The 25,727-nt window shown below is 50.8% G+C and overlaps 1 protein-coding gene across 12 annotated transcripts in view; it reads left to right on the top strand.

Annotated features, from left to right (window-relative positions):
* Positions 1–24,968, top strand: part of cep112 (centrosomal protein 112) — a 65,382-nt gene extending 40,414 nt beyond the window's left edge. For 6 of the 12 annotated variants that reach the window (XM_057014740.1, XM_057014737.1, XM_057014734.1 and 3 more), the window contains 6 exons: positions 4,256–4,318; positions 7,168–7,317; positions 16,217–16,306; positions 21,936–22,037; positions 22,997–23,061; positions 23,253–23,580. In XM_057014740.1, the coding sequence (XP_056870720.1) occupies positions 4,256–4,318; positions 7,168–7,317; positions 16,217–16,306; positions 21,936–22,037; positions 22,997–23,061; positions 23,253–23,406 (624 nt within the window). In that variant the 3' untranslated portion in view covers positions 23,407–23,580. Of the gene's footprint in view, positions 1–2,956; positions 3,063–4,255; positions 4,319–7,167; positions 7,318–16,216; positions 16,307–21,935; positions 22,038–22,996; positions 23,062–23,252; positions 23,581–24,355 lie in introns of those variants that run through there. The other 6 variants (XM_057014732.1, XM_057014736.1, XM_057014741.1 and 3 more) reach the window with 6 other exon arrangements.
* The last annotated feature ends 759 nt before the right edge of the window (positions 24,969–25,727 follow it).

Genomic DNA, 25,727 nt, shown 5'->3' with positions numbered 1-25,727 from the left:
ACGGCCTTTGATACCAAGAGCCGGCTGCCGATTGTGTAATCACTTCACACACACACACACACACATCTGTGTATATAAGTGTTTATCTGCCGGCCTGTGATGTGTTATTTCTGCACTCTGCGTGCGTGCGCATGTGCGTCAGTGACAGTGAGCATGGGGGGATTAGGAGAATCGCTACTGACAGGCAGTGATGGCAAACTGTGAAATTAAAATAAAGCCTCTTGTCATTACAGCAGCAAGTCTGTGTCTCAGCACACACAGGCGAGCGCAGCACGACACCCATGATTACTGACAAACAAGCAAATAACATCTCCCTCGCTGGCAGACTGAACCGGAGCGGGTACCAGGCGCGCGTCGCCAGCAGAGAATCGCTGAATGCTCCCAAACGCCGCTGAAAACCAGGGCTCGGCGGAGGGATGGAGCGAGCGCTCCTTTGGAGTTTTCTGGGAGAGGAGCGGCGAGGAAGAAAGTCCTCCCTGCGGCGCCTCGCGCAGCACCTTTGGTCGGCCCGCGCGGCCTTCTCTCCCCCACCCAGCTGACCTCATCGCGTCAGTGGGTCATCGGAACGGCGACCTTTCGGGCTCCGAGCGTGCGGGGTGAAATCACCCTTGCGTCAGTAGTTTTATATTCTCTGTCAGAGTTCAGCTTTAGGACGATGATGAAAACCATAATTGCCCTTTAGCAATGCGAGATGATTTGAAACATATCAAGAGGGGGGGAAAAATATGCCATATGGAGGCAATATCCTGCTCCGGATTGTAGACTCTGCCTGCTCTGAACATTTCTCTGAAAACACAGAGTCACACACTCGATGTGAATGCAAACACACATTATCTGACTCGTGTGGGCTGAATTACCCTGTGGAGAACTTTTTAAATTCAGCGGCCCAGCATAGCCTTTATAAACAGCTCTGGACTGACATTAACATTTGCTGTTTTGTGCCTTAACTCCTCGTAGTTGATCGTTGTCTACCCACCAGATGTCTATACACACTAGAATGATGCTCTAAAGTGCACCGTTTACGGTCGTGAGGGTGTAGCTAAATCAGTTTTGGGATGCTAAAAGCTAGCTGTGGAGGCTTGTGCATGCCTAAGAGCTATAACACAGCATGCTATGCTATTACACCAACACTAGTAGGTGACGGTGTAGATGCTGAGGAGTAAACTGAGTCTAGAGATCGGACACCTAGTGGTGGTGGGGGGGCGGTGCCCTCTATCTGCCCTAAAAGTGAGAGTGAATGAGAGCGAAGAGATCTGCTGCTCCCATCTCTCCCCTTTTAAACTGCTGTGGATCTTCATGTGTGTTTGGCCTGGTTCCCACTGCAGATTATTAATTAGGCCTGGTAACCACTGCATGCTTTGCCTTCAGATCCACTTCCACTCTCTTCAGTCTGTGCACACGCAAACGCACACACACACGCGCGTATCCTGACGAATCCACAAAACGTGCGCACACTTCAAAGCAAACGCACTCAACGCCGCTCGGATTAAGAGGCGATTGAAGAGGCTGATAGAGCCTCGGTGTACCTTCAGCACCAAATGCCTTTGGCAGGACGCAGGTATTCTCTTTGAAAGTGTTTACACACACACACACACACTCACATAGACATCTAAACCCATATCTGGGCTTTTAATTGAGCGATGTTTTTCCCTTTCATAGGAGTCCTTTACAGTGATTTTTTTACCTGCATGCATTATCAATACCTTCACCTGTTTCCAGCCATCTTTCTTGCATGTCTTGGTGATGGATGGATGAATCTGAGATGTTGGATAAAGCTTCCTGGTAAACTCCCCTGAGCTGTTGAGGGTAAAAGGAATAGGCTAGTAGCAAGCGCTTTATGTTTTCATGAAACATCTGAGCCTGGTTGGCTGTCAATGGGGCCATATGTTTCCTATGATACACTCGCTTGTGAAGCCACTGTCATATATAACACAGAGTCGCGCACGCCTCGTTACCTTCCAGTCATTTGTAAAGGTGATGCAATGTACAACTTTGATGTGATCAGTTTCACTTCTGGCGCTTCGACTTCAAGGTAACTGCCTCATATTTGTTGCTGTTTACCAGTGTCAGAAATGTAAAATACATGCAGAATCCTCCTCTATTCAACACTGATTATAAAATCTAGTCAAAATGAGATTAAATAGATTAAAAGGCAATCGACCGGTGCAGAGGGGTGCATGGCTCTGACCCAGAATCAATCCCTGTATCCTGAAGGCACGTTTCTAGTTCACACAGTGTAATGCCTGACGTTAATTCTGAGTCACACGGGGCTTCAGCTCCCAAACTTTACCACCAGTTTTAGCTTTCGGTTCTCACAAATTGGGCTATTAGCGGAATAGCGCCATTTATTATGCGCGAAGATCCATGTGAGAAAATCCTGGGATCTTAATTTTGAATTGTTTTTGGTGTGTTCTCATTGCAGATTTAGCTGTATGTGTTTAGTCAGGTTTTGTAAATGCGTACATTCAGTTTTCATTGTAAACGTCAGCCTGAAAAGAATGTTTAATGTTTAATTTATCCCAATTAAATGTGCACAATATTGTGCGCCAGCCTGCGATCATCTTCATTCGTCACCACATCAGTTGGAGGAACCGCTAATTCTTTTGCTCTTGTCAGTTTTCCAGCTTACAAATTTCCAACTCACCTTGTGTGTAACCTTTGTGGAGTAGTTCAACTGTAACTTGTCCCACAGCTACTGGGTGAATCTAGTGCGTGTGTTGAGTTGTGGGTTGGTCGTTGTGCTTGCACTTATTTATTATCCTCAGTTTAACTTGGTAACAGTTATCGCCTCATTTTTATGTGCTAAATCCTGTAGATTTTCCTAACAACTAACTACTGCAGTCGCTATGACTCTATTTACACTCCACACTCTCTCTCTCTGTGTCTCTCTCTCACTCTCACACACACACTTATTTCTTTCTTCCCAATCCTTCTTTGTCCAACTCTCTCTCATCAGCTGCTGTAAGCCCCCCAGGGATGAGTGGGCTGCCACTCACAAAGTCCTGGCACAGGAAGACAGGCCGGTATCCTTGGTGATGGCTTTGGTGTTTCCGTGGTGACAGGTGTGTCCACTCAGAGTGGGACGGCGGTGTTTGTCGGGAAGTGTTTGGACAGGGTGTAGAGTTCTCAGCAGCTCAGGTGTTGATGGCTGCACGAGGGCGGCTTCACTGACACTGTTTAGTGTGTGTGTGTGTGTGTGTGTGTGTGTGTGTGTCTTTATTTTTAAAGTAGGGATAAGATTTTGTGCTGGAGTCTTTTGTCGCAACAACCCACTGTGTGGCTGCAACGTGTGCCTGAACTGTTTTCTTTACACCAAATTCCGCCTGGAAAACCGTGAGAATGCCGAGCTCAGGCTAAGTTCCCGGGCAGATATTGAGACTCATAACAAACAGTGTTTTTCCCCTTTTTTCTGTTTTCTGTTTTTCAGCAAAAAAACCCCAAACCTGTCAGATGAACAATTGCAGGCATATTTAGACCCAACACAGCTCTGCGCCCAAAGTCCTGGAGTAAATTAGGAGCCACTGAGATCCCTGATGGAATCCTAATTCATGAACTCACTCTAGTAGTCATTCTTTCATTGTCTTCTTCTCTTCAGCTTTAAAATGGGTCAACTGTGCTTATTTGTGAGTTCCTCACAACTAAAGACGCCTCTTGGTTTAGACGCCGAAGAGTTCTTCAAACTGGGCGACTGAGAACCTTCACTCAGACAGCGGCGTCTCGCTGGGCGGCCGAGCTTGTATTCGATACTCCCAGCTGGCAAACTTCCCATGGTGCAACACCTGAAAACAAAGAGACCAGCGCCACTTGCTAAATCCCCAACAGTCCCCATTCATTCTCCTTCTCTTGCTGCCCTGTTGTGTCTGCAGGCTTCCACCAATCATCTCCTTGTTTCTGCCTGTAACTAATTGGCAGCAACATTCTAAATCTCCCCCCTCCTTCTTGTTAAGTGTTGGCATGGGATCAAGGTGGGAGTCGTGCCCGTGGTGCGCGATCGCCCATCGCTACCTGCTGGCATGCGTGATTGTTGGAAGTGGCGCGGTGCCAAAGAGCCCCAGGCCCGCACCACGAGGACACGCTGCCAAAAGGCGGAGGTCAGCGCCAGTGTGTGTGCCTGTGTGAGAGAGTGCGGGCAGGCTGCGAGGATGACATGTGCACTTCCTAACAGGGGATTCGATTTCTCAGCTCCCGCTCTTTGTGTCTCTATCCGTCTGTCAGTATCTCTTCCTCACACACCTCCTCTGTCCTCCTGTTGCAGAGCAACTCCAGGCTGATGCAGATGGAGGAGGAGTACGGTCAAAAGCTCACCAAGTCTACCCAGGTAATCTTTTTTTTTTTCACCCCCACCATTTTAGATCCCATTTTATATTCTGCCTTTTTCCTGCTGAACAAATTGAAGTATTGGGGAATATCCAGCATACACACACACACACGCACATCCTTATTCCTCTATCTTTGTGAGCACCATCATATACATAATACGTTCCCTTCCCTCTAAACATAATAACCCCAACTTTAACCCAAACCCATTTCCATCCCGAACATCAAAACCAAGTCTTAACCTTCAGACAGACTTTTTGAGGGAACTCTACTTTGCTTGTAAATTCACCACACCTGCACACACCAAACCAGCCTGGTACTGGTTTTTGTTGGAGGTTCCAGCAGCTGGGACGAGGAACTGATTTAAGCCAAATGTACAGAGTCTCTTTGGCCATCGTCAGTAAAACTGAGCTTAAACCACTTAATAAAGAAATTGTTTTCTTGGTGTTTATGTGGAGTAAATTATTGCTATAACGTAGCTGTAATTAAACTTTGTTGGCCAAAGAGGAGATTCTAATGGGGAGGGGGTGGCTTTCTTGTTTTTCTTTCTTCCTTCTGCTCTTTAGTCCCCCCCCCCCATGTGTGTGTGTGTGTGTGTGAATTGGCTGGCAAAGACATAGAGTTGAAAGAGAGGTTGACAAGCAGATGTTGCAAGAAAACGGTAGCCTATTAGGTTACACAATGCCCGACTTCAAAAGTAACCCGACGCCGTGCCAGAGTTCAGCCATGCCGGCGTGGCACGCCGCGGCAGACGAGGCAACAAGTGATTAATCCCCTGTTTTGGGGACACAAAGCTGGCACAAGTTCAACAAAACACAACTCTCCCTGCTATTAAAGATAAGGCTCCCAGAATTCAGCGCCCTGGCTGCGCCGTGCGTGCGGCGTTTCTTGTGCAAACACTTAAATGCGCGTGATTAATGCGGGTTATTTGTCGTGGGCTTCGGCGGCTTTGTTTTGAAAGGTAAAGGTGGAAACCCCCTCGAGGCAACTCAGTCAAATGTAAACAAGAGGCCTCGGAACCTCAAAGGCTCGCCCCGGCTGTTAACCCCTCGGTGTCTGACACAGGGCAGCGCTCTTGAGCCCAACCGCATAGCTAATAGCCCAATTAAAGCTACGCCGGGTCATATATTTTCCTGAGGGACCCGAAGACCCTCCAAACCTGCGTATGTGTTTACATGCATTCATCAGGCCCTTTGTCATTCACGCACAGACATCCACAGAGATGCGGGCCTTCTCATTAGTGCCTTTTCACCAGTCATGTGTACGTGCCCTCCTCCTGAGTGACCTGTGACCCCCCCCCACCACCACCACCTTCAGTGAGGGGTAGCCTTGGCACTGATGGGAGATCGTTGAATCATCCCTGGACGAAGGTAGGCGGCAGAGAGAATTTGACACGTGAGGTGCATGAGAAACATGGCGCTCTCAGAAGGAGGAGGTCACAGGTCTTATGCAAATGCGCCTCATTTATTTCCACACAGAAGCGAGCGTTCACTTCAGCACGCCGTTAACATGTGACCTCTTTGTCACGTGGAAGCCAAGTAGGAGTTGTATATTTGTTTTTGCTCTATTCTTCAGACTGGGACGAGTATTTTGAAAGTGCAGTCCGCCACCGTTCATGGGGTTTATCGAATGAGCCTTCATGACTCCGTGCATGGGCGAAGGCAGGTGGAACCACCTGTCTGTCAAATAACTGATTAAAAAAGCAGCCCGAGCTCACACGTGGGATCAAACCGGAGGACGATTCCTCAAATTTGTAGAGGAAGTTCGGAGGATATTTTTTCAACCTACTTTGTAGCGCTGCCACGTTTCGACATTTGCAAACAGGTGAATAAACATGAGGCCTATTCATTCCTTCCTTTAACCTCAGGTTCATTGAGAGGTAACCCTACATTTATCCTTAAACAGAGATGCCAGTAGGCTGGGAAAATAGACAAGTCTCAACAGGCCAATTACAGACTTTAACAAAAAAAAAAAAAAGAAAAAAAAGCCTGGCCAGTTATCAGACAGGAAAAAAAAGAGTGCTGCGGTGTGTAAATATACGAGAATAACAAGGCAGACAGCTGAGTTCACTAGTTTAGAGTGCCGTTGCTGCCCGGGGGCAGAAGACCAACAGTTCCATATTGCAAAAATAATTATTATACCCAGAAATGGTGTTCCCATAATAATGTACCACTCCGAGCTTTCATGTGGCTTTCCCACTGACAGAACGAACCTAATCGGCCTCTCATCTGGCTCCGTCTGTGGTTGACCCACACCACTCTAACTCCCACACAGCGTGCAGATTCCAGCTGGGCCAGTCCTCCACAGTTTGAGCATGGTAAACAATTATCTGTCTACCCCTGAGCTATCAGCACCCCCGCCGCCGCCGCCGCCACCTATGTCTCTCCCCTCCTCTCTTCTTTCCTTTCCATCTCTTTTGGCGCTCTCGTCTCATCTCTCCGCTGCCTTTCTCTGACAGCGACTTTAACAGAATGTTAATTTTGACTGCAGGATTTCAAAGCGGCGGCAGTTCCTTTTTATCTCGGCGTGCACCACAAGTTCACCAACACAAAGTCACTCTGCTCTTTATAAAGGAAGTTATTTTTCCTTTCTCTGTCTTTGCTCTGTTCTCCCTCACGTCTCATGTCAGGGGAAAAAAAAGACACGAGTGTCTGGGAAAAGAAACATTTCAAGGTGATTGTTAACGCAAACGTCCCCGTTCTCCATCTGATACAAGTAGACTTCTGACGCAAGCGGCGTGGATGCGATGGACTTCCTGTTGTTGTGCCAAACCTGGGCACTGTAGGTGTAACACGGACACAAGGATCCGTCCCAAACAGAAAGTCAGATCCCATATATGCTCATTTGCAGTTAATTGTGGAGCTGCAGTCGTCTCTGGGTAACGCCAAGGAGGAGGCGGTTCGCCTGAAAGAGGCGACGGACCAGCAGCTGCAGGACGCCGACGCTCAGTGGGCGGAAGATAGGAGGAAGATGGCCGACAAAGCCGATCAGGCCGTCAAGGTGAGCGCTGCGTCACACATTTATCAGAGGAGGTCGTGGACGATCAGCTAGCATGTTGGTGTTTGTCGACACACTGGGAGTTCTCCAGAACTTCTAAATACACCTGTGTTACATTTCAATTAAACCCAACCTTTAATTACGGGAGCTAATTATACCACAATGTAAGAGAAAAGCGGGTTTATGGTGTCGCTTTAATCTGTGTGCAGCAGGAGCTCTCCTCACACAGCCGAGTGACGATGGAAGCAATAAACAGGGCACCTGTTAGGAACATTATTGCATGTTTGGCCACGCAGAGTCCCCTCCCCGTCCCCTCCCCGTCCCCGTCCCTGGAACGGGACACAACAGGTTGATACGGATACTAAAACCTTCCAAAGAAAAGGAGATGGGCTACATCATAAAGAGGAAGGTTTTATAGAGACACAGGCCGCTTCGCTTTTGTGAGCACTGACTGTTGGTGTCGGTTTGCTTTGTCATTTTTATGGCCGACTGCAGACTAGAGTGTTGTTAAGTGGTGTGTGTGTGTCTCTGTGTGTCTTTAAGGTGTCATGCTTTTAAGTGGACACTCTTTGCATTTGCTCAGATGCATCACAACCTCCTCGTTAGAGTTCGTGCACGGGAGAGTGCCAACCGATGGGTCAGAATCGACCCGATGCAAGTAAACAAGGCGGTTTCCCTCATTTTCCATCACCCCGTCCCTCTCCCTGCTCCCTGCTGAGTCCTCCTTCCCTCTCACGGGATCTTTTGCCTCTTGCCCCAGCAGCCAGGCTGGGCCACAGTGGCAGTTGATGGGTGTGGTTCACTAAATAAAGAGTTGTTGTGTCTGGGATCGGGACATGTCTCTAAATGCACCCTTGTCTGTTGGTGGTTGCCGCTGCTTCATATATAGTAGGGAGGAAAGTCTGGGAGCCTCCGTCAGATCCGCTCTCCTTCCAGGCCCTGGTAGCCCCCCCCACCCCCTCCCCCACTATCGCCCCATGTCTGAGTTGTAACTGTTGCAACATAATGTCTAATAGCTGAGCTAAGACTGTTTCTGACATTGTCAAAGCAAGTGTAACATCAATATTTGAAAGTTTACTGTGACTGATGTGCTTCTACCTGTTTGACTGAGTTTTCACACATGAAAACACACACACACACACACACACACGGGCGCGTGCATGCAGGGCCTCCCCTCCTGGTGTCTGGGACTCAGGCCTTGCCGTCTGTGTAGGAGCAGACGCTCTGTTTCTATTATCTGTGCCCTCATTATTATGATCCCCCTGTATTAACCACCCGCTAATGAGACTCCAATTAATGATTGAGATGCTTATTAAAGGCCAGACGTGTGGGTAAAGCAGACAATCAATGAGGGAGATGAAGGTCCAGTCCACCCAGCAGCATGTGCAAATGCAAGACAGAACTAAAAAGCGTTGTTGTGGGCTTGAAAGAGGATGTAGAATTGGCCGTAAACAATTACAGGAAAATAAGTGAGGGCCAACTGATGAAAGGAGGGAGGAAGCGAGGACTGAGATGGCAAACATAAGGACACGGGAGGGAAAGAGGGGAGAGGAGGCAGAGACGGCGCAGAGCCGTCAGCGGGCCATGGAAGGGAGCGTGTCGCCTGCTGACATTGTTTCCACGCCGCTCACTTCAAAGGGTTGGGATTATGAAGAGAGCGAGGGGCTTCAGACAATGGGAGGGGAAGAAAATAACATCAAAGTTAGCCGCACATTTGAATCTGGATAATCCCAAAACAGTTGTTCTGCATGTGCGCCGCGCCGGATCAGATGCCTCCCTTATTATTTCCATCGTCAGTCCCGTTCCACCATTTCTGGCCCAAATTTAGCTCCCTCTGTGGCTCTACTGTACTCACGGCTTCTTAAATGTGGGTGTCGCTTGCACGGACCTACAGTATGCATCTCGTAAATCCCTTTTTTTGGAACAACGGCAGCACAGTTAAGTTTGCTCATTATACAGTGTGTGTTTGTCAAGAAGTGACATTTAGCTGCAGTATTTTTGGTGCGTTGCAAAATTAAGCCAAATATAAATCGCTGTAAATTCTGCACAACCTTGCAATTTTGCCCGGCCGCTGCCAGTTTTCCACAAATTGACCCAAACATCAGGCGGGTTTGCACCAATCAGGAGCCGCCCCCCCGGTCGCGGCGCAGACGTGCCGCGCGGGCGTCTCACGTTCGCCCTCGGACATCAGCGCTCGCGGCTGAAAAGGGTCAGTGTCCGACATGAAAGCGGAGGCAAATAGCGCCGAGGTGGAACACAAACGAGGGTCATCAAACATTTTCCCACCACGAAACCCACCCGGCAGAAATGGAAAGAGCCCGTCCACCGGAGGGAGGCGGCTCCGTCCACATGCGCCGCGGGTGCTGAAAGTCGATCCTGTTTTTTCTTTTTTTCTTTCGTTTGTTTTGGGGTTGTTTTTTTTTTTAACGCCTGAGCTTTCTCAAATAAATGAAAGGTTTTGATGTTTTTGGAGCGTTTCCGAGTCGCTCGACTGGTTAAGAGGAGTCGCTTGTGTCGGTCCACACGACTCGCACCGTGTCACTGGAACGTGAGGCCGTGATGGAGGAGCCGAGCCGGCCCGGGCCCCTGAAGTTTCGGGGTTATCGGCTTCGCCGGCGTCCGTGGGGCAGAGCGACATCATCGCTCATGTGACGCGCGTTTATCCCTGAGGTTAGACAGTGTTCGAGCGCATGTCACGTTTCTGTGTGGCCGCTTGCAGCGGGCAGAGTTTTCTGTGTGCGTGTGTGTGAGAGAATGCACGTGTGTGTGTGTGTGCGTGTGTGTGAGAGAATGCACGTGTGTGTGTGTGTGTGTGTGTGTGTGTGGTGTGTGTGTGTGTGTGTGTGTGTGTGTGTGTGCCCGAAATGTGCAGCTGCCAAACCTGACAGAACTCAAGCCCACGTTAGCCTGCCAGGAGAAGGTACAAAACCCCACACACACACACACACCACACACACACACACACACCCTGCAGTATCTTTCCAACTGTGTATCTTCAATCTCTTTTTCTGTCTCAAACTGTCTCCACACACTCTCACCTCATCTCACCCTGCCAAAAGAGATAGGTGGCTGGTGAATAAACAATGGCACTCCACCCATAGTGTCACCCGCCTGAGCTTTGATCAGCACCACTGTTCCTGCTCCCCTCAGCAGCACTTCCTGTCTGTCTGCCTGCCGAACGCTGCCTCACACACAGACACGTACGCACCCCCGCCCATAAATTAAAAATTCTTGTTTTGGCCTCATGAACAGGGACCCAAGTCAGATCTTAGCCCTTTTTTATTTTTATTTTTTGACATCTTTTAGCAGCGCTACATTATCTAGCAAGCACCCACAGGTGTCACTGTGCACGCACGTGCGCACGGAGGCATTTGCGCTTTTGATCCAGCGTGGAGTAACTTCCAGCACTCGTCAAAGCCGAGGTCCTGGACGAAGTGACAGCAGACAAGTTACATAATGCAGAAGTGACCAGGGCTTCGCTGCGTTTGAGAGTGAATTCCTGAGTGCGCCTCGCTTTGGAGCTGACAGGTTGAGAGGCTCCATCGCTTGGATCAGCTCTCGATGGAGTCAATGTGATCTGCAGGAGCCTTCCACCCTGGCTCACCAGAAATGAATGACAAAAGAGCCCATGGACTCAGGCAGCCTGGCGAGCGCGCACAGAGGGGGCTGGTTGGAGCAGCTGCAGCTGGTTCTTTACTTATATATGCATTAGTTTCTGAGGGGGTTGAAAGGATGACTTTGCCTGTGGGAAGGAATGGCAGCAGTGGATCAAGAACAGGTGTGCTGGGCAGCCTCTGTAGCAGAGGCAAAAGAACACTGTGTGTGTGTGTGTGTGTGTGTGTGTGTGTGTGTGTGTGTGTGTGTGTGTGTGTGGTGTGTGTGTGTGTGTGTGTGTGTGTGTGTGTGTGTGTGTTCCTGTTCCCCATTCATGTGGTCCGTCCCTCCCTTCAGCACATGTCCCCGTCCCTTTGTGTCAACCTTGGGCTTCACTCTTGGTCACTGAAGTTTAAGCGATCTCGCGCTAGCCCGGTCGCTAAGGCCGCCACTACAGATGATCCCCGTCCAAATATAACTCAGTCATCACTCACTAGACAGAAACATTCCCATCCAGATCCAGAGTCTGATGGTTTTATGGCCCCATAGTCATTAAAGGAGCTGGTAGCTAACGATGTTAGCTTTGCTTACAACATCCGACATTTCTTCCTGGTTAAGTATGATTGGGGGGGGGGGGGGGGGGGGGCAAGCAGGCTATTCTGTCCTATCAAGTAAACCAGTTGTCTACCTGGTCCTACTTTTTTAGTCCTCTTCTTGCTACTCTGCCTTTAAAATCCTTGAAAGGACTATTGTCAGTAAAGCTAAACACAGAGTTCCACCTCAGATCTGTTTATCCTTCATATTAGCATGAAGTGGAGTGGTTTGCCAGGCTTTTACTGCCCGGCTCCTTTAATGTCCGTGTACGCTCGTGCACGACTCTACTGTCCATGTGCGCCTGGTGTTGGCTGATTGATGACTTTTCCGGCTGTGGGCAGATTCCCAGCAGTGTTTGATCCGTATATCAGAGGAGATGGAAGTAGGAGAGAGATAACATTCCAGGATGAAACTAGGGAACGTGGGAAGTGGAACAGCTCATAGACCGTACTCCATTTTCAGACAACAACCGGAAATTAGTCATTAAACCGCAGGCCCAACGCTTAGTACAGAGAAACAATGCGGCCTAATCTCTTGCTTCCCACGTGTATTCCAACATTCAAGGCGGAACTTTAGCAACTGTGGAACCTCTCTTTTAAAAGTAAACACCTTATCCATCATCGGCGTCGCCCCGTGATACCATTCAGCCAATCAGACGCTGTTTCACCATTCAAAAACTGCTCGGGCCAATCAGGGCCAGCGTTGGAAGGCGGCGTCGAGGAATCCTTCACACCTGCATAGCAACAATCTCCACTACGAACCTGGATAAAACGGGCCACCGGTTTTATTTCTTATTTAGCGTTTTCAAGTGATTCATTTCAGTTGGGTGTAAGAATAAAGACACGGGGACACACGGTCACATTCCTTCACAATCTGAGCATATGGCGCTCAGTTCTTCGGTGTTTCCTATTCTCTTTTTACTGTAGCTCAGAGCGGCGGAGAGAAATGCAGGCGAGCAGATAGAGAACGGCGCGTTTCCCCCGTGGGCGCAGCGCAGTCGCAGCATGTCTTCATTAGCCCTGTAATTGTCTTGCTATTTCCATCATTACCAGGAAATGCGCCTCCACCGCTCCGATGTCACGAAGAGATCTGCTTCTCTTTTCATTCGCACGTCGATCGGGAGAGACGCCGCCTTCACACATCAGTCTGGAATCAGCTGAGGAGAAGGAGCTGGTACAGGCATCAGATTAATGAGTCAGCGCGATGGCTCCGGGGGGTGGGGGTGGGGGTGGGGGTGGGGGGGCCCTCTGACTCGCTAAAGCGCCCGCGTTTGTTGCAGCATGACAGAGCAAAGCCAAAAGTTGCACTTCTCGAACACCTCAGGAGGGAGACCTCTCCTCCCACCCACCCCCACCCCCCCACAGCTCCACTCTTCTTTACCTTTCCGACAATCCTTTGATAAAAGCACAGATAAAAGAGATTCTCTGCTCGCCTCTCCGGCCATACACCTCTACTAGAGGTTAGCACCTCCTCTTTTATTATTTACCATCAGATCAGGGGAGATGAATATATCCACCGTGTGTGTGTGTGTGTGTGTGTGTGTGTGTGTGTGTGTGTGTGTCCGTGGGTGGGTGGGTGGAGGCAGTCCACTCTTTGTTTATATGCAGCTATTTTCTAGGCCCTTATGTTTGATTCTGTTGCTTTTGTCCTGTGTGTGTGTGTGTGTGTGTGTGTGTGTGTCTGGCTGGAGGCGGTGCAGTGTGAGGTTTTTTGCTGCTTTCTGAAGTCGTCCAGCCTCAGTGTCATTAGAGGATCTCTTTAATCCAGACTTTGGGAGAAACTTCTGACAGCACGCTGCAAATAGACGGCCCCGCCGCACATGAAGAGCTGCCCGGCTCCTAACAAAACACCAAGTTTAAAGAGGCCCTTGGCCTTTTTTTTTTTTTTTCTTTTTCCCTGCCTCCCACTATTCCCTCTCTTCTTTCTTCTTAGCTTTTTTCCTGCCCTCTGTTGCTTTTACTTAACCCTAGGGAAACATGCCCGCCTTATCTGTGCAGGAGGACCACCCAGGGTAGATGACTCAAGCATCGCTGCGTCTCTCCCTGCCTGTGTGCAGCCAGGGTTGCGCGTTGGTCTGACTGAACGCGGCGCATTTGGAGGAGTTTTGCCGTTAATATTAATACGTGCCTGTACCTGCATGGGTTGCTCCGAGCGGTGTGTTTGTTGGTGCTTGTGTGTGCCTAGTTAATCCTTTCAGCTGGAGTTTGGAATGAAAGGCTGATGGAGAGGTGAGAGGGACCTGCGAGCTTTCCCTGAGGTGGGAGTGTGCAGCAGGAGGGGTTCACCTGTACTCCAGCTCCATTGACCACTAGTTTACCTTCCCCCATGTCCCTCCTCTCCCTCCCCCGCTCTCTTTCAGCTTTCTTTTTCAACTTTCTTCCGTCTGATGCCACATTTCCGTCTTATCGTCTCAGCTTTTTGTTTACTTTTTGACTCCTTCACCTTTCTGATTGTCTATATTCTCTTTCCTCCCCCCCTGCACCCCCCATGTTGTCTTCTCCCTGGCCTGTTCACAATAGTCCCCTGCCTGCATGACTGAAACGGAGCATATGGAGACGCTTAAACCGCTCAACACAAGGCCTTTACACACCTTCACCCGGGATTCTATAGGAACCACCTGCTCTGTGAGTGTGTTTGGGTGGGCTTCCAAAGTCCATGGTAACATTCTAATGTGCATTAACTCTTGCTGGTAAAGTGCTTCTCATCACACAAACGGTTCGGTCCTTCCTTCACACGTGGTGGAGATAATGACTGAATATTTCCGAGGCTGGTTCTGACAGCTCCGAATCGTCATTCCTCCGTCGACGAGGCAACAACTGTCGAATGTCCAACCCCAGGGGTTTGTTGGGACCACATCAGATACAGACTCCACATGAAAGAGGCGAGAATATCAGCACTGAAGTCCCGGCGCGCCTAACTTCCCAGAAGACCTTGTCCACAAATGTGTCACAATGCGGGGAATCGGACGTGGGTCCGTTAAAGGGGAGGTGGGAGGGCGGCTCGCCATCTTTGTGAGCTGTAAAGACATCAAAACTTGAGTCACCGGTGCCAGATCCTCTAAAAAGGCTTCTCTGGTGTCATTTAGCCTTTGAATCACCAATAAACAAAACGAAATGATGAAATCAAAGGCAACGGGATAGAGACGTGGGCTGCAATGAGATCGTGATTGGCTGAGAAATACCCCGATTAATGGGATCAACATGCTGGAAACTGGCCGTCTTTCATGCTGCAGAACTGAAACTGACCCCGGCGTGCTCCAGAATCATGAGATAACTCTGTCTTTCTGTCTGCCAGAGGCCAAATTTAGCCCCTGCAGAGGAAGGAGAGACACCATAAAGTTGATTTATCGGCATCGGCGCAGCTCAGGTGCGGAATCACACTGTGCTGCTCTGCTCCTCTAGATCTAATGATGTTATGCTGCTGCGCAGAACTGTTAACGACATCAAGTCGAGGAGTTTTGGTCTTGGACGTCCCCCACTTAAAGAATACTTTCCAAAGTTGTCTCCAAACGTAGTCTTCTGTAATATTCCCATCGAAAAGGATAAACCAACATGGCATCAAAAGCTTCTATAAAATGATTGTACTGCACTCAGCCACCAGGGGGCAGGTGAGATGGCAGCCCTTGTTTAAAAATGTGGGGCATGAGAGGAAGCTGAAGAACAGAAATGGAGATTTTCTGTATTAGTCTAAAAAAAAATGACTTGCTGAACTCAAAAAGTGAAGTGATGAATGTTTTAAAAACCTGTAGCTAGTTATCCTAGTTGTGTGTATCGAGTGTTTCCCCTTTGGGTTCCATCATTGGGATGATTAATGTTTCAGCGCACCTTCCTAGCGAGTGCTCGTGGCCCGAAAGCTATTTTTTTGTTGTTTGTACTGATTCCAGTTCGCCGGCCTCTGAAACCTTATAGTCTTTATGTGATTTATGGCGGCGCGGTCGCCTGTAAATCGGGCCGCTCATGTCAGTCACCTGGTGTGTGTTTTTCCTCAGCTCAGAACCCACAGGGCGACACCTGGCCCCCTCACTCAGCCCCGGGGTGGAGGGGCGCTCGGGTTATTGACGCTAGCCGGCGCCCGCGCGCACGTGTGGGAAGCTCCGTGTACAGTGTACGGCTCCCTCTGCTAATCAAGGAAGAAATGTCCACATGTTGGCTCAAACATCTGGTTCTGCCTTTCCGGAGGGGGGGGGGGGGGGATACCGTCACATGTGTGCACATATGTGTATGTTCTGGTTCTGTTTAAGGTAAAATAGATTCTTTTATTGGTGTCTGTGGGGAAAAGAGAAGTAGCACAGGACTGAAAACTGACTTTACAAATGTCTTGAAAGTTTGCCCCCCCCAAATGAGCAGATTTCTCTGTGTCCTTGTCTGCAGGGTTAATGAGGCCTACTTGCTGGTAATTACTGTCATAACCTTATTATTAGTCAGTTAATACACAAAAACTAATCACCGGCTGCATCTGTCCCTCAGTTCCTCCCCTCTTCTCCGTTTTCTGGGTCTGGAATATTTTCGGATTAGCGTATTAAGTGTCTGTTTTGAGCGCGCTTGTTTCCTTAGATGAACTTGGATTCGGTGTCACTCATCACCTCAAATGTAACTGCAGATTAGCGTGTATCCGTGTGCGTCACTTGCACATGACACCAGGCCTGCAAAGTGATTTTCCCTCCCTCCCTCCCCCCGTCAGACACTTGATGACACTGTATCTCCCCCCCCCGCAGGCACTGCAAGAGAAGGTGGAAAGTCTGCAGAGACGCCTGCACGCCTCGGAGAAGAAGCTGTTCAGCAAAGAGCTGGAGAGCGAGGAAAAGGTAACAGTCAATCTTTCGCGAGGCGGCTCCATCCGAAGCTGCACCCGTCCACCGTCACATTGTTCCAACCTCCAGACTCATTCATATTTCTATTGTTTGTCAGCTGCAGGTTGAGCATCGCTCTGCAGCAAAAGCCCACCATAGCTGCGGCATACCGACGTGGACGGGGGTCTTATGTAAACCCCTCCCCACCCACCCACCCACCAGAACTCCCCAAAAACAGAACATTGTCTCTATGCAGACCACAGCAGCTGTGGCTGCTCATTAGCTCGTCCCTGCTATGCTAAAACGTCCCTACATATGACCGATTGTCCTCTTTATAACTGTAGGTGTAAAGCTGTGTGCAGGACCGATGCCCAGCCACATTTATTTGCTGTTGGCCCCTTTTCCACCTGTATTTTGAATGAACTTTTATGACCAGGAATTTATTTACGTGGGTAAAATTCCCGGCGTGCTCTGTGGTTTCAGTATTTTGCCAGTTTTCCAGATAATGCCTGGTGATGTATGGGGGAGCGGGACGGGGCTCAGGCCCACTGTGACTGCTGTGGCCTTTCAGCCTTTAGAATCTTGTGATTTGTTTGGGTGTGTGTCCTACATTTAGCTCCACCGGCATTCCAACTATCCTTCCACAGGCGCGATTGTTCCGAAGAGCCTGGATCTCGTTGCTCGTCCGCCTTTTGCAGCTTCTCTTCTTTTCCTTCGTTTCCCAGTGATCAAAACTCAAAGTGAAGCTTGTCGAAATGAAATAAAGGCTGCGTGCCTGTTCCGCGGATCAGCCCCGCCCCTCAACGATTCCAGATGATCTGAAAATCCCCCCCATACTAGGTACTTTTTCAGGGAAAGTTTGAGGTTGGGGGAAAGTTTTTCCCGGGAAATTTCAGTGGAAACAGACCGAGGTGGTTCAGAATTCTAAAAGAAGGTTCCTGCGGTGGAGGGGGGGGGGGGGGGGTGGGGGGTGGGGGGGGGGGGGGGGGGGGCTGTTGTGTGGTCCTCCGCTTGTCCATATGCCGTCAATCGCGTGTGCTTGAGCGGTCGGTTCTGTGGCTAAAACAGGCTCTGGCTGGACTTGATAAGAGCTAAACAAGGTTTCCTTGTTTGAACATATTTGCGTCTGATGTTCTTTTTTCCTCCTTCACGCCGCGCCGTCCCAGCCCATGTTTGCGCGAGCTAACGCGCAGCCGTCTGACAGCCCTCGGAATGCTGTGAGAAAGCGTCACACCGGCGTATTTACAGATTCTTTGGTCGGTGTTTATTCTGCTGCAGCAGGAAATGAAATAAATGGAAGCACAGAGTGATCAGAGGAGCCAGACGCGGTCACCGTGAGGTGCCGTCACGTTTCCAAACAGACAGGCAGGAATCCACCAACAGCACGTGTGGAATTGTTTCTAACTCCCAGGTCGAGATGAAGGTGGTTTTATTCTTATTAGCCCTGAAGATCGACTCGCGCGTGTGTTTGTGTCAGATTTCTCTCATGGTCGCTGTCTGAGTCTAGTTCAGGGGCAGAGATATGGCCCCCTTCACACATTTCCCAAATTCCTTGAGAATTGACTTTGAATGCCTTGGGGCAGGAATGCTGCTCCCGCCTGTGTTCAGAGGAAAGCCTCACGCAGTCGGGCTGTGCAGAATGCCCTGTAATCAGCCTGTGTTTTGACCTTGACACACACGGAGAAGAAAGCGCTGATGGGAACAGGAGGCCGGCCTTTGTACCCTGGTATGTACACCAAAGGCATTCGTTCTCCATTGTTCCCTCCAATCCGCACACCGACCCCTGCGCACACTTCACACGCCCGTCTCGCCCTTCGCCGTCTGGCCGTCGTAAATCTGGAGGAAAGGCCCGGCGCTCGCCGCTCCAGTCCCAGAGGCGCTGTACGCCGCTTCCCTCAATGCAGGGAGAGCTGACCGCTGACCCCGCCGGAGTGTTTTGGTCCCGTTTGTGGAGAGTAAATCTTTTTACGACCCCGAAACAGGAAGGTTGGCTGGAGCTCCCTGGCAGGAGAGACGCATCAGCGTTGGTGAGCGCAAGTGTTTGTTCTGCGAACCGACGCTTTGCTTTGGTGGACTCCACCGCCTCTGGCCTGGTCATCACGGGCTGGTAGTGGCTGGAGGACGTCCCAGTGCCCATAACCCTGGAGAACGGGTCCGTGGGACACGCTCGGACTCATCCCGGCAGGAGGCGCGTGGTGCACGCTGGATCCTTTGGCTCTCGTATGACCCCCGACCCAAAGAGATGAAAGGAAACAAATATTTTTCGTGCTGAAATAAATCACACGAGTGACGGCTTCAGTTCTCGACTCCCTCGCACACAGAAACCGCTCTCAGATGATCAAACGGGAGCACGAACACTCGGTTCTACGCCACCGTTGACAGGAGACGTGAAGAGCAGCTCTATTGAGGTGAAGGGGCTGCTTGGCTGGTGCTCCACGCCTCCCCGCCGGAGCTCCTCCATCACTCCTGCGCGTTCGCCTCGTTGATGCCCCGGCTCGTCTTTAGCACGGCGCTCTCGCGGGCCGAAGCAGCACAGCTGCCCAGATGTTGCCAGGCTGACTCCAGGCCGCCTCGCTCTAAAATGGCAGATCAGCTGCTCGCCGTGCGCTTCAGTTCTCCTTGAAGACAGGAGCCGAGTGTTGAAGAGCGCAGTCTTTGTATCAATACACAATGATCCACTGGGCGAGCTTCGGCGCTCCGCTCTCTCCCGTATGGTCGGAGCCGGAGCGAGGAAAACCGTCTCAATGCCCGTTTTGAGTCCTGTTGCAGGTGTAAAGGAGGGAGGCGGAGAAATGCAGAGGAGCTGCATTTAAGTCGGGGCCTCTGTCTTTTCCTGCGAGCTGTTTTTGTTGAGGCACATTACATCAGAGGCTCCCGATCCACCCCACAGTTCCGACAACCTCGCTAAGATGCGCAGCTGCTTGTAATCTTCTGCCGCCTGTTTCCTCTCTTTCCTTTTTTTGCTCGTGTGAAGCCCCCACCCCCCCCTCGCCGAATTCAAATCGCTCCTCGGCGAACTCTGCGAGTTCTCGGTGGATGCGAAGGTGCAAACTTTGAGAGTGGCGTCATTTTTGATACTCCCCCCTTGTTCCTGCAAGGTTCCTGTCACAGCTACCTGTCCCGCCCCAGCGCGGCGGCGTCATTAGCATACATCAGGCTTCCCGAGGATCAGGCAGACTTCAGTTGAGCGTTGAAAGCGTTGAGGGCTTTTTCCTTTCTGCTGGCAGCTGTCAGGAACCACACCATGTGACAGGACCAAACAGAGAGTCAAAACCACAATCTAAAGACTATATATAGATGAAATGTTGTCATTTTAAGATGACTGGGAGGGGGAAACGAGTGCCGCTCCTCCCAGTCCTGAAAATTAAAGAATCGAACAAACACAATCTCTTTTTAAAACAAGTCGGTCGGATGAAACGGCCTTTCTTCGCTCTTTTTTTCCCCCCACCAAAAAAGTCAAAGGGCCTTTTCATCACTTTGGAAAGTAGTAGCACAATTTTTTCCCTCTGCCCCCCCCCCTTCTCTTTTTCTTTCCTGTTCGCTCTCATCCAGTCGGTGACCAAACCCTCGCGGAAGGTTTGATCAACAGTTTTGTTCAAAGGCGAGGAGGCTTTCTTCCCCCCCCCCCGTTCCGCTATGATGCTGTCACATGTCTTCTGCCGCCCGTCAGAAAAATAAACACACCTCTGCCGTTGAAAAATAAAAGTTGAAAGAGGAGGAAAAATGGATGCGTGAAGGAAACAAGGAGGGGGGGGAATGAAGGAGCATCTCTCAGACATCGCCGGGGTGGGGGGGGGGGATTAGAATTTCATTTATAGACGCGTCGAAGGCAGAATTCTGAGTTCCCACTGTTTTTATTTATCTGGTAGCAGAGCATCCGCTTCCTGGTGGGGAAGCAGCCAGCCTCCACCCACACAGGCTGCATAGCAAACCACGGATTAGCTCCGCTCCGAGAGCAGGGGCCCGCTCAGGTACGGGGGCCCCAACCCTATACCAAGCATTACGCAACAGAACGCGCGACGTTCGTCTCCCGTCCCGTCCCGCCGCGCTCGTGAGCGCGCGCGTGGCGCCCGGCCGTGCTTCCTAATGTATGGGGAGCAGAACGGAGACAGCAAAGAGGTTGTAATTTAGGCAGAGCAGATCTCTCATTGCTGCCGTGACCCCAGCATACGTGAGGCGGGAATGCACGACTAAGCAGCCCGGCTTTTGAGGGATCAGGACTTATATTCCGAGCGGTTGGTCAGGATGTGTTTATTCAACCATTGTTTATTGCTCGGCTCTGAGGTAGTGGAGTGTGTTTTGTCTTGGCTCTCTTATTCTGTTATGACTACAGAAACGGCTAAAGATAGTTGCCCTCATGGCGTGTTTTTTCTTTCCTAAACTGCCAGACGCCTGAATTAAAGCTGTTTTATCCGCAAATTAATTCTGCAGTGGAAAGAAAAGGACGTTTCTCTCTAAACTAATGGATTCTTGACCTGTAATTATTGTCCAGGACAGACGGCGGCTGAGAAATTTGGCAAAGTTGTGGCGGGCTAATGCAGGCGCACGCTGTGCCGAAACAAAGCGAGCTGCCTCATGTTGGGATCATTTATATCGAAGGTTGCTTTGATGTGCTTCCTAATCCCTTTCATTGTGCCCGCGAAGATTAATTAGCCAGAACAATCAGTCAAATCCAAAACAGGACAATTATTTTAGGAAAAGCAGCCCCCCCCACCACCACCACCTTCACTCTATACTTAAAATGCAGGACTGGTGTGTGTGTGTGTGTGTGTTTTTGGGGGGATCAGATGAAATTTACTGAAATGCTCAGATTACCGGTATTCCTTGGTCGCACCTCAGGGCTCCTGCTGTTCTGTTAAAGTATTCATCCAACCCAGATTAATTCATCTGGATTTCTGAACTTCACAGGGCTGTAAATGCTTCAACAGTGCTCTAAACGTGCACCCGTGTGTGTGTGTGTGTGTGTGTGTGTGTGTGTGTGTGTGTGTGTGTGAGACCATTCGTGTGCATTTGTGGGTTAACAAAATCCGGGGGTTGCTCTAACCCAACCCTTTTCAACTTCTATAATCAGACTCTGGTTTGGTGGATTGTAATTTAGCCCCAGACAGACTTCCTCTGGTCCTCCCCAGTGGAGCTAGCTAGCTAGCAAGCATTTGAGCCGCTCGCTCGTTTGATGTGCTCTGCCCTCCAACATGGCCTTGTCCTCTTTTAATCCAGCTGTGGAACAGGTCCATAAATACTTTGAGTTAGATCTGTCTGTAGTCGTGAGCATCCAGTAGGGGGTGTTGTGCAGAGCGGGTCCTGCCAGCTCGCTGGACCCCCTGTGGAGATTTGAAGCATCTGTGAAGAGCAAAGGAACACTGTGAGCCATGAATAAAGAGGGGATACCCACTGTCGGTGCGTCTCTCCTCCAGAGGAGCTGTTCACACAGGCGCCATGTCTCAGAGTATTTATATACGGGCGTGTGTGACTGGTTGTGGAAACACGAGTATTGCTATTAATCTTCTCAAAGAGTCTTTAATTGTGTCCGTTTTTTAGCACACGAATGCTATAATCCAATGTTTTAAGCCTCCCTGACAGTGTAGGAGGTCTCGATCGGGGACGTATCTGTGCCGAAAGTTCGCTAACGCAGTGTTTCTGTCAGGCGACAGAGGTACGGCGGCAGTACGAGGAGAAGATCAAAGGTCTGATGCCGGCAGAGCTCCAAAAGGAGCTGGAGGACACGATCACGTCTCTCAAAGCTCAGGTGAGTGGTCGAGTGTTTTAACCTCCACAAGAAAGTTCCTGCCTCATGCGTCTCTCAGCATGCCCTACTTTTGCAGCCTTTGGCCCAAACGCATCATTTTTAATCCATCTTCCATTAATGGCGAACAAAATGCTTTGATGATGACTGCTTCCGTAAGATCAAAGCTGGTTTTACTCTAAGCTACACGAATCACAGCCTTCCTCCGTCCTATGACATTAAGGTATAAGTGAAACTCGCTGACCTTGGACACCTTTGTCACGGCCCGGTCCGGCCGTGTGTGTTTAGATCCCTTCCACCTCTGCCTCGGCCGTGTTTGTCTAAGCGGGCCGTTTCGCCGCAGCTCCTCCAGATGTAATTGACCACCTCGGGTTGTTGCACGCCGGACTGCATTGTTTTTCCAAAGCGAAAGGAAAGGTGGCGAAGAATCGTCCGACCGCGTCTCATTGAGGCCCGTGAGCCGTCCCGCGCCAAACGAAACGCGAGAACCCGCTCGAGGTCTCCCCGCGGTGAGGAATGCAGCCTCGTCTCCAGCACGGTATTCCCAGAACAATGCCGATTCTTCTGGGGCCGCCGTTATTCCGACTCCAGATACCACGTAAATACAGACGGAGTTTATTTTCACTTGGGCCGAAGACTCTTCATAAATAAACTCACACTTTGCAGCCAAACAAAAGAGCCTCTCGCGGCATCCTAACCTCAGCTAACCTGCCTCATAATCCCCCCCCCCCCCCGCCCGTATATGCTCTAACCCCTCTGCCCTAATCTCCTGACCCCAACCCCTGCTGATTTGACCCCTGGATCCAACAACTAAGCCATTCTTCCACCCCCCTCCCTCCCCACAATCCTCCTAAAGCTATCTCACCTCCTTCACCTCTAATTTCTGGCTCTCTGGCAGGTTTTCACTGCAGCCTTGATCAAAGTGGGATGATAAAGATCAGCTTGTGCCAATTGTCTCGCAGGTAAACTTCCTTCAGAAGAGAGCTGCTGTTCTCCAGGAAGATCTGGACGCCTGCCGCGGCAGGAGGTGGGTTAGCGTCACTCTTACCTGGGAGTCGTGGAAAACGCATGCCTCGGGGAGCGCCAAGCATGAGCATTATGCACCATTGTACTTTGTAGTCAACTATTAATAGCGCAGTCTTGTGTTAGACTGTGACAGCTTCCAGTCCTCGGGGCTTTGTGTCCATCAGATCAGAAGATAAATGTCTTTATGCTCAGCATCCATACGTACGCGGAGACCAGAGACGAGTCAATCGCCCACGTCGGAGACGCTGTGGAGCTGCTGCGGCCTCTTTTCCTTCTGACTGATCCAGCTTCTTCTCTGCAGGTGACCGTGGCAACAGGACGGGACGGGACGTCCAGTCGGATGTGACTGTCCAGTCAGTGGACCCGTTTTTACCGTTTGGACTATTTATGTGTTTTCAGGTGTTTGGGACGTCCGCCGCAGCTTCGCTCGACGCGTTGTTGTTGTTGTTGTTTCAGTTTAATGTCAGCGGCCTGTCCTCGTCCTGCCTCCATCGTTGTGATTAAAAGAATTCCCACCGTTTGTTTTTGTCACGCTTTTCTTTTCCCCTCTGCGGGTTTTTCATCTCGCCGTAATCCCTCCGTCAGCGCCGCTCACGCCGCCGGCCTTGTTTTCACAAGACGGCAACGTGCGCTTTGGCAGAGATTAGCGCCGAAGTTGTAAACGAAAGTCAACGGCCTCGAACCCGCCCCCCCCTCTCCGTCGCCGAGCGTCGACTCTGGGCCCGAGCCCCTGTTTGATCCGTGGAGAGCGGTCGGGGGTTTGAGGTCGGTTCCGATAAAGGCTCTTGTTTGTTTGAACCTCGGTGCTTCGGTCTAGCGCGTTCCTGATGCGATTCGAGCCCCGGCCCGGCGGCCCGGGGCCCCGCGGAGGTTTTATGTTGATAACATTCGCTGGACCAGGTGTCGGTTTCACCGCCAGGGTTTTTGCGCCTCCCGTCGCTTCCTAGAAAACAGCTTTGTGGGATCTTTGAACTGCAAAATCAGATTTGATTTCAGAACAGACCTCGGCTCTTGTTTGGATTGGAATGGCGTCCCCCCTCCCTCGCCCCCTTCGCGCCCTCGCCCCGCACGTTTCCGCGTGTTCCCGTTGTCCGTGACCCGTTCCGCCGTCTGGGGGCGAAACGCTACACCGCCCCGTGTTTGTTTGATGTGCTGATTCTGCTGCGCAGGCGGAGACGCAAGAAGCAACAAAGAGGAGACGAAAGCAGAGACGACTGTCAGGCTGACATCCGAGAAACAGGAATTCGGAGTTTCGCAACTCCGCCGTTTAAACGACTCGCATCTGTCTCCTATAGGCAAAGTCCTCAGGAAGTCGAAGACAATCGACGCTTCCTCAGAATCTACATACCACAGGTTTTCCATTAGATGGAACCGGCTCTGGGAATGAGAAGACACCAGCTGAGGTTTCTTTCCTGGCTCCTGACCCAGCAGGTCGCCGGCCGGGAGAGACGCCGTAAAGAGGAGAGTATGAAATCAGTCATTTGTGTGGCAGGATTTATTGATCTCCTTCCACAGTTTCCTGACAGTCCTGCCTGGTTCAAGTTGAAGTTAGAACGCAGGTTCCACCGCCCCGAATCCTCCCGGTGTTGACAGAGCGTATCCAACGTACCCCCCCCTCTGTAATCTGTCTCGTCTCTCCCGAATAGTTTCGCTCTAATTGATCGGCCGCCACCAAAACAAAACGTCCAGAATTGTTCCGGCGTGAATACACGCGGGGGAAGTCGTTTCCGTGCAGCTGACGCGGCCCCGGCAGGGATCAAAGGCCTCGCTTCCTCTCCGTGATCCCTGCGTCAGGCGGCCGACGGTTGTGTGACAACAGCGAAGGTCACCCGGGGCCTCCGGAGGGTTCCGCTCGTCGCCGGGCTGCAGGATGCTGCTGATGTCACACTGAAGAGGTGCCTGGCGTAGGTCAGAGGGGCTTTCAATCCTGCGTCGTTAGCATCTTCTCCCCGCAGGATACGCGGGCGGTTAAAGGAAAAGCGGCGTTCGCCGGTCGCCTGTCTCCCTCCCGCGTGCGTTTCCTGTTCGCGGCACGCCTCTGGGATTGACTGCGCATCAACGCGGGGATTGACAAAGTCGACGCGTTTGGAGCCCTCGTGCGGCGCCGTGTTCTGAGTCAGACCCTGGGAGATCTGAGCCTGGCTGCTGCACGCCGCGCGCATAAATAACACTGTTTACGCCGCTCACGCTGGCGTCTGCCGTCGTGTTTTCCGCCTCTTGTCTCCCCTCGCGCGTCTTTGTAGCTGCGGTATTTGTGGCAGTGATTTATTTTTTTTACGTGTTTTTACTTTCCCGCCCTGTCACTCAAACATCAGTAGAGCTGTGGAACGAGTGGAGGCGGGCGAGGCTGGCCTGTCTCGCCCGTGCCGGTCAGGAGGCTACGGCCACATCCTCGCCGGCGCACGGCGAGGTTGGCGATGAAATTCCACCAGAGATCATTCAACCCTGCTGCGTGGTCACGGCTCCGGCCTGTAAATAGGTGGCGCGAGTGATGATTTCAACGCTTCCTCAGTGGGCCGTGTCGGAGCTCCGGCGTTTTCACGTTTAGCTGCAGGTATCAGGTGACTTTTTGGTTGCCACGGCGCCAGCGAGACCCCGCCGTGAAAAGGCAGGTGGGGAAAGAGATGAAAGTCCGGTCGAACTAAGTTAATCGCGGTGGAAGACGGG

This window comes from Takifugu flavidus, chromosome 18, assembly GCF_003711565.1.
Source record: "Takifugu flavidus isolate HTHZ2018 chromosome 18, ASM371156v2, whole genome shotgun sequence".
Lineage (NCBI taxonomy): Eukaryota > Metazoa > Chordata > Actinopteri > Tetraodontiformes > Tetraodontidae > Takifugu > Takifugu flavidus.
Note: the sequence above shows the minus strand (reverse complement) of the source record. Positions and strands in the feature narration are given on the sequence as shown.